The sequence below is a fragment of the Tiliqua scincoides genome, chromosome 10 (genome assembly GCF_035046505.1).
Source record: "Tiliqua scincoides isolate rTilSci1 chromosome 10, rTilSci1.hap2, whole genome shotgun sequence".
Classification (NCBI taxonomy): Eukaryota; Metazoa; Chordata; class Lepidosauria; order Squamata; family Scincidae; genus Tiliqua; species Tiliqua scincoides.
Genome location: NC_089830.1, coordinates 29,599,347 through 29,607,272, shown reverse-complemented (window position 1 = coordinate 29,607,272; position 7,926 = coordinate 29,599,347). Strand labels below are relative to the sequence as shown.

Here is a 7,926-nt window from a genome sequence, read left to right as displayed (position 1 = left end):
TCATAGAAAAAGGTGGTTTATTGAGGTGTTGGCAGCAGCCCAGCTCAGCCACAGCAGACAGGTCTGGAGCTGGGCCTGAGCTCCCAGGCAGGCGGGGGGGGGGGGGTTGCAAGCATATCCGGGGCAGGACTCCTTAGAGGCACCACCCAGGCTCAGCTGGGAACTAGGCACTCCACAACCCCACTGCCCCTCATGCCATCGAAGAAGAAAAAGTTGTTGAGGGGAGGGTCCCGCTGAGACAGGGCCTGGAGAGGGAGGAAGCAGAGCTGCACAACTGGCAAGGAAGGAGGGAGTGGGAACAGATGCCATCTGACCCCCCACCCCAGAAATCCCAGGAGGCAGAACAGGAAGTCCAAGTGGCTGCACCCTCCTACTTCCTCTGGAGACCAAGATCGCCCCAGGAATGTTCAAGTGGGGGGGGGGTGGACAGACAAGATTGTCTGCAGCTGTGCTGCCATGGAAGGTTAGGCTGCCAGTGTGTGTGGGGGGGGGGGGGGAGACCACCAACCATGAAGTCTCACTCTCTGCTGGGGCCAGCCGGTCTCCACCCACTGCAAAGAGGCCTGCCCCAGGGGACATGAACCACGCTCCTCACCTTGACCACCTCCTGGCCCAGCACTCCTCCAACCACAGCGCAGACAGGAGCCATTTCAGAGAAGCAGCAGCTGAGATACACACATGGAGGGAGTCATCAGAGACTGCGGGTGGGCTGCCAACCATGGCCGATGCCCTTTTGCCAAAACGATGGGGCATGCAGGACTAAGGACATTCCACACAGTGCCAGAGGTGCCTGCCACCCATCAGTCCCAGGTGGGCCTCCCACATCCCTCTCCTCCACCACCATGTCCAGCCTCCTGCTGAGTGGCGCATGCACAGTAGCTAGCAGGCAGGCCCAGACCAGGGTTGGAAAGTCTAGCCAAACCCCAGCTGGCCAGGAGAGGGTCTTCTCTGGCCCATCAGCCCAGCCTCCCTGCTAGCGGAAACAGCACCCACCTCTCTCCCCACTCCCATGGGAGGTAAAGCCCTGCAGGCACAGAGTTGCTCTCCATCCCCCTTCCACTACCTCACCCTGCCCCAGCATGATGCTCAGCACACGCAATGCACAGGCTACCCAGCACCTGCACATGGAGCACTATAGCCTAGGCTGGCAGTCAAGCTCTTTGCTGGCAGGTATGCCGCATCCCACAGGGCAGACAGACTGAACCTGCCAGGTGGCTGCAGCACCAATGCAGACCATAGAGGGTGGCCAGTAGCTGTCCCTTTAACCCCTGGGCCACCTTCCTCCTCAAAGTTGCAGCCCAGGGTGGGCCCTGCTAGACAGGGTTTGGGCAGGCTCACACACAGGCTGGGGTCACATCAGTGACAGTCACGCAGCGGTCCAGAATGCCGAAGCCCTAGCCCAAGACCAGCCCCACTTGCACCCTCTTGCTCAGGGAGCCCAGCCCCACAGACGGTGCTCACCTGGCAAAATCATCTGGGAGCAGGTCTGTCCCCACGCCCAGGGAGCCCAGCACATCAGTGCGTAGCTGCAGGAGGGCCTCAGCATCTTCCCTGGAGCTCTGGGGGGAAGGATCACGGCCCTTCTCTGTCCGGAATCGCATGAGCACTGCAAGAGGAAGCACGCACATGCCCACCATCAGGAGAGCGCACAGCAGGCACCCCTGCATGACTGCCGCGCCTACATCAACACAAGACTTCTGGACTGAGAAGCCTGCATGGACCTGCACAGTCCCTTCATCAGCCACCCCCCACTCTGGGCAGGGATGACAGCAGCCCTCTGCCCACAACCACAGCAAGTGCCCTTCCTGCGAGCCATGCGGGCAGCCCCCTCTGCCCCCATGTTGCTCATGCATGCACATCTTCTGCCTAGCCACTTGCTCCCTGAGGCCCCCCAACCCAAGTGGGTTTTGCCACTGTCAGCCTTCTCCATTGGCAGTCTCCCCCCTGCAGAACCAGTCCCATGCAAGGCAAGGCCCACACACTGACACCCAGGATTTCCTCACTCTGCTGCCCTGTGAAAACAGAACTGGGGCTGCCCAGCAGTGCCAGATGGTTCTGTGACGACTACTGGCCTGTCCTGGGTCCAGGACCTGCCTCCTTGCAGAACTGCTGCTCCCCAGGCATGGGTGGAGACAGGCTCTGCCTGGCAGGCCACCTCCAGGAGGACTCAAAGCTGGCACATGCCTCAAGAAGGACCCACCAGGCTCTACCACTCTGCCCAAGCACAAGCCTTGCCAAGCAGCAGAAACCACAATGCACACAGAAACCACTTTCCAGCACTGACCTAAGGGCAATGCAGCTGTGAGGTAAGGGAACAAGCATTTCCTTACTTTGAGGAGGCCTCCGTGAGTGACGCCCAACTGCAGGATGCAGCACTGACATAAGGGGTTAGGATTGCGCCTGATGTGGTTTACATGTTCACTTTGCCTCCTGTCCACACTCGGACTGGGGTGGGCAAGGGTTATGACCGGCTACCTCGGGAGTCTCTTTCAAGTACCCTCACAACACTCCTCTGTTCAGGTTCCCAACTGAGAGCTGCGAAACAGCCAGTCAGCCAGCATGTTGTGAGCTAGCAGCAAAAACCCTCTTGAGCCTCTGTGGGGCTCCATCCAGGTGCACAGACCCCCCACGAAAACAGGCAGGTGCTGCCACCAGCTCCATGGAGCTGTGCACCAGAAGTCCAGGGCTTTGGAAAGACATGCAGGAAAGCAGCACGCAACCCAAGAGACCAGCCTCTCCCCCCCCCCCCAGTTTCTCTCCAAGAGGTTTGACCCTTGTGGGCAAGGCAAGAGGCCAGCTTTGTTGCAGTCCTGGCCAGGACAGTCACAACCTCTCTGTCTCAGGAAAGCCTTCCCCGGAAGCCTACCACTGGCATGTGCCACTCCTGGGAATGACCACGTGCTCCCCTCCGCCCAACACCCTCCTTTCTTGAAGCTGAAAAAGCCCTTACCAAGCTTGGTTGCACGTAGAGTGGTGGGAAGCCAAACACACAAAGCCCCCCCCCCAGGAAGAAGTGACGGGCCATAGCTCAGCCACAGAGTGCCTGCTTTGCACCTGGGTCTGGTGGTCCTGGGGGCAGCATCTTAAATCAGGCTGAGAAGAAGCCCTGTCCAAGCTCCAGAAGACAGCCTGCCAGCCAGACCAGGCTGGATGGAGCCAACAATAATCTGGTAGGGCAGTGGTTCCCAAACTCTGTGCTGCAAAAACCAGCCAGGGGAGCCGAAGAATCCTCATGAAAAACCCACTGCCCTATCCAAGGTATAGGACTGAAGCCCTAATGGAAAGCCACGGTGAATGGCCCAGGACAAGGGAGCAACCAGTGAAAAAAAGTGTGGGAACCACTGCAGCAGTGGTAGCAGTGGCTTGACACATGCCAAGCAGAGCGGTTACTGCAAGGTCTGGGCCTGAAGCCAGCACAACGTGCCACCAGAGATCCCAGCTCCTTTGGCTGTCACAGAGCAGCTCAGTGGGAAGGTTTGAATACACACCCCCAGCGGTCACTGCTTGTGGTGCATCACCCGACTCTCCCCATTCAGTGTCCAAAGTCCTGCTAGGGCAGCCACAACCTGTCCATGTTCCCCTTTGCCTCAGGAAAGGTAGCAGCACTGCCCTGGCTGGGGAAGATAGGCCCAGGGGATACGTAGGCCTACCAGGCACACAGGCCAGGGTGCCCCCGGACCAGGGAAAGCACACTGCTCCAGTCACCTCAGTGGCACTGCTACTCCTCACCTGTCCACCAGCTGCAGGCAGCTCTGTGGTTTGCATCCAACTAGCTCTCTTCTCAGCAAGGGAGTCAGCACCCAGCTGCACAGGCCTGCCCTGGCCCCTCACCTTGAAGCAGGAAGTAGTCTGGTGCAATGCGCTTCAGAGACGTCTTGGTCTTCTCGTTGTTCCAGTTGATAGACAAGGCCTCCTTCAGTAGGCAGAAAGCCATGCGCTGCAGGGGTACAGCAGAGTGAGCGCAGATGCTGGACCCAACTCCAAGTTCGGCCAACTGCCCTCTGCTTGGAAAACACCCCCATACATCAGTGGCCTAAGCCCTTCCCTTCCCTTCCCAGGGGAGCAATTCCAGCTTCCCTGCACAGCAGGACTGTGGTTGTCATCAGTCTTCAGACAGTTTGCCCGTTTCCCCAAAAAGCTCCTTCTCTTGAGGTTTCCAACAAGCCCCGCTCAGCAACTCTGACCGACAGCTAGAGGCGGGCAAGAGGTTGCTCTGGCACCAGTTCTGCAGCACTGTCAACACTTTGGTACCACCCAGGCCAAGGTCAGGTGCCTCAGCCAGGGAATCCAGCCAGCAAGGCACCCTGGGGTGCAGCAGCAAACCACAGAGAGGCAGCCCTCCCTCTCTGGACACAAATCCCATGAAATATAGAACAAGGTGACAGACATGGTTGCCACACCTACGAGCGCTCAGCAGGGTGGTTAGCAAAGTCCCGCTCTGGCACTGCAGGGTTCACCCCAACTGCAGGTAGACAGCCGTGTTCAGGAAACCTGCCTAGCCCCACAGTCACTTCCCTCTCCTGTTTGGAAGAGTGCACTCTTTAACGATCAGCATAGCCACAGGGGGGCACTCCAGCCCGGGAACTCAACAGGGGAGTCTCTCCTATCCAAAACCACCCCCATTGCCACTGTTGATGCCATCAGCAGAGCAGCATAAGAACAGCCCCACTGGATCAGGCCATAGGCCCATCTAGTCTAGCTTCCTGTATCTCACAGTGGCCCACCAAATGCCCCAGGGAGCACACCTCATAACAAGAGACCTGCATCCTGGTGTCCTCCCTTGCTTCTGACATAACCCATTTCTAAAAGCAGGAGGTTGCACGTACACATTGTGGCTTGTAACCCATAATGGATTTTACCTCCAGAAATTTGTTCAATCCCCTTTTAATGGAGTCCAGGCCAGATGCCGTCACCATCTCCTGTGGCAAGGAGTTCCACAGACCAACCACACACTGAGTAAAGAAATACTTTCTTTTGTCTGTCCTAACTCTCCCACTCAATTTTAGTGGATGTCCCCTGATTCTGGTGTTATGTGAGAATGTAAAGAGCATCTCTCTATCCACTTTATCCTTCCCATGCATGATTTTGTATATCTCAATCATGTCCCCCCTCAGGCTGCTCTCTTTCCTCATAAGGAAGGTGCCCTAGCCCAGTAATCATCTTAGGCTGTAATTCTAACCACACTTTCCTGAGAGTAAATCCCATTGAACAAAACACGACTTACTTCTGAGTAGACCTGGTTAGGACTGTGTCCTTAGTCACTCTCTTTTGCACCTTTTCCATTTCCACTGTCCTTTTTGAGATGTGCTGACCAGGACTGGACTTAATACTCCAGTTGTGGCTTTACCATCAATTTGTACAATGGCATTATAATTTTAGCTGTTTATGTTATTATATTATTATTATGCTTTATAATTATTATATACATAATTATTATATGTATATACATAGTATAATACATGTATACATAATAGTTAATATAATTAGTAATATTATAGTAGCTGTTTATTGTATTGTTTATGCTTACAATATTAGCTGTTTATTGTTTATTAGCAATTAATGTGCAGCCTCATTTTTCAGTGAATCCTTTCAGATGGGGAAGAACTATTGTTCTCCCTGCTCCCTCAGCCCTGCAAAAGATATCTGGGGATCAAAGGCTCCTTATAAACTTTAGTCCTGGAAGTCCTGCAAATTCATTATGCAGCCTCTCTCTGAATGCCAGGTGCAAGGGACTGGCAACTGGATACAGGGATTGTTGTATCTTGAGTGCTTCCCTCAAGCCCCTGTGGGCTACTGTGTGATGCAAGAAGTTGGACTAGATGGCCCCCTTTGGCCAGCAGGACTCTTCTTAGATTGCAGGGGAGTGCCCTGCTCTTAGTACCCACCCCACACCTCATATTATCTAGCAAGTGAACATAAGACTGAGCTGTGGCTTGGTTCAGCGCCTCTTTCAGTGGTGGAGCTGCTTCTTGGTTGTGACATCCTCTAAGCAGGTGTGAGGCGGCTGCTGGGAGCCAAGAGACTGCTCCCAGGTGCCTCCTGTCCAGTCAGCTTAAAGAATGCAGAAGCCAACAGCACTACCCATTGGGAAGTGCACTGAGACAGTGGCAGCCATGCACCCACATTGAGCAGACCAGCTTGAACCTGGAGTGAGGGGTAAATGGCAAGATGGCCAAGTCTGCAAAAGACACCAAATTATTCAGGGTGGCAAAAACCAAGGCAGACCCTGAAGAACTCCAGAAGGGTCTCTCCAGGCAGGTCCAATGTTAAGTGATGGACAGAGTCCCAGGAGCATTCCAGGGAGGCTGCAAAGTGCAGCACCCACACCCACCTTCTTCACCAGGGTGGTGGTTTCTGCCACATTCAGCTTGGCCTTCTTCACCTGGGGCCCATCCTCTGCACCCTGGCCATCTTTGGCCACCTTCATCTTTTCTCTGCAAGAGACAGAAGAAGGCTGACAACCAGTTCCCGGGCAGGATGCATCCTTGCAAAGCAGGGCTTCCATCTCCCCAGGGGAGGGGGATGTCACAGCTCAGTGATGGAGCACCCCTTTTGCACACAGAAGGGCCCGGGGACCCTGTCAGCCGAAGAGGCCTTCCTCTGTGCAAGATCAAGAGTGCTGCCAGGCAGTGCAACGGAGGGAGGCACTCTGGCTCACAGGAGCAGACGCTGAGCTGCGAGGGCCCCGGGCTCCCTCCAGTGGCCAGCCGCAGAGGTGCTGAGCCAGCGGGCACTCCGCTGGAAGACCAGAGGAGCCCAAGCCAAGCCGAGCAGCCCCGGCCCACCACACTCACTCCGCAAACTCGTGCTCGCCCAGGTCGGCAAACATGTAGCCGTGGCAACCGAAGACGTCGCCTGCAAAGAACCGGACGCCCTGCTGCTGGCAAATCTGGTCGACCCTCAGGAGGACCTCGCGGGGGCAGCACGTCAGGCAGACCTGGAGGACGAGTCAGCGGCCCATCAGCCTGGGGGGCTTCCTCCCCCGCCGAGGGCGCAGCCCCGCAGGCCGCGCCGCTCTTCCGCCCTCCGCGCCCCCAGCCGGAGCGCACCACGTCAAAGCGAGCGAAGAACTCCTCGGGCTTCTGCGCCACGTCCTCGGGGTCCGCCTGCACGTCCACCATGGGGTTCAGGGCCTGGGCGCGCTCCAGAGAGGCCTCCGCCCGGTTCCTGCCCAGCGAGCCCGCAGGGACGAGGAACTGCGCCCGAGCGTCTTCGGGGGACACCTGGGGAGGGAGGCGGGGAGGCTCAGGGGCTCGGTGGGCGGGGAGGCGCTTCTGCAGCGGGCCGAGGGGCACGCAGAGGCCCCAGCCTGCCGGCAGGAGCAGGCCCTGGGGAGGACCCGCCTCGCTCCGCTCCCGCCCGCCGGCAGCCCGCTCCGCGTCCGCAGGGACGAGCCGCGCTCAGGGCGGCTCCGCAGAGACCCGGCGGCAGGCGCCGCGAGAGCCCGCAGGGCGCGCAGGGGCGGGCCGAGCGCGGAGGCCCCGCGCAGCACCCACCTGGCGGTGGTCGAGCAGCGTCAGCGCCCGCACTCCGGCCAGCACGAGGTTCTTGGCCAGCTCCGCGCCCAGCCCCGCCAGGCCGGCCAGCAGCACCCGCGACGCCCGCAGGCTGTGGGGAGAGAGGCGTCAGTGCCCGCGGAGCCCCGCCGCCCGCACCGCGCCCCGGAGCCAGCCAGCCCGCCCGGCCGGCCGCCCGCTCGCCCCGCACCGCTTCTGCGCCTCCAGCCCCCAGAGGCGGATCTGGCGGTCGTACTGCGCCGCCTCCTCCTCGCTGATGGCGGGCGCCGCCGCCTGCTCGCCCATGGCCTCCCGCGCTCCGCCGCACAGCCCCGCCCCGCCCCGCCCGGCCCGCCGGCCACGTGACCTCTACGTCACGCGCCGCCTCGGCCGCTTCCGGAGGTGCTCGGGCGTTTCCGCCGGGCGGGCG

General features: G+C 58.7%; 1 protein-coding gene across 2 annotated transcripts; it reads right to left on the bottom strand.

The window, feature by feature from the left end:
• Positions 1-7,828, bottom strand: SAE1 (SUMO1 activating enzyme subunit 1). 2 transcript variants are annotated; one of them, XM_066638264.1, is made up of 9 exons: positions 7,708-7,828; positions 7,497-7,608; positions 7,050-7,223; positions 6,795-6,937; positions 6,332-6,434; positions 3,832-3,937; positions 1,462-1,606; positions 596-665; positions 1-245 (listed from the first exon to the last, which is right to left on the bottom strand). In XM_066638264.1, exons 1-9 carry the CDS (start codon positions 7,800-7,802, stop codon positions 153-155), a joined length of 1,041 nt encoding a protein of 346 aa, XP_066494361.1. In that variant the 5' UTR covers positions 7,803-7,828; the 3' UTR covers positions 1-152. The 2 variants fall into 2 exon arrangements, with proteins under 2 accessions (XP_066494361.1, XP_066494362.1); XM_066638265.1 differs by lacking the exons at positions 596-665; positions 1,462-1,606.
• Positions 7,829-7,926: the final 98 nt, after the last annotated feature.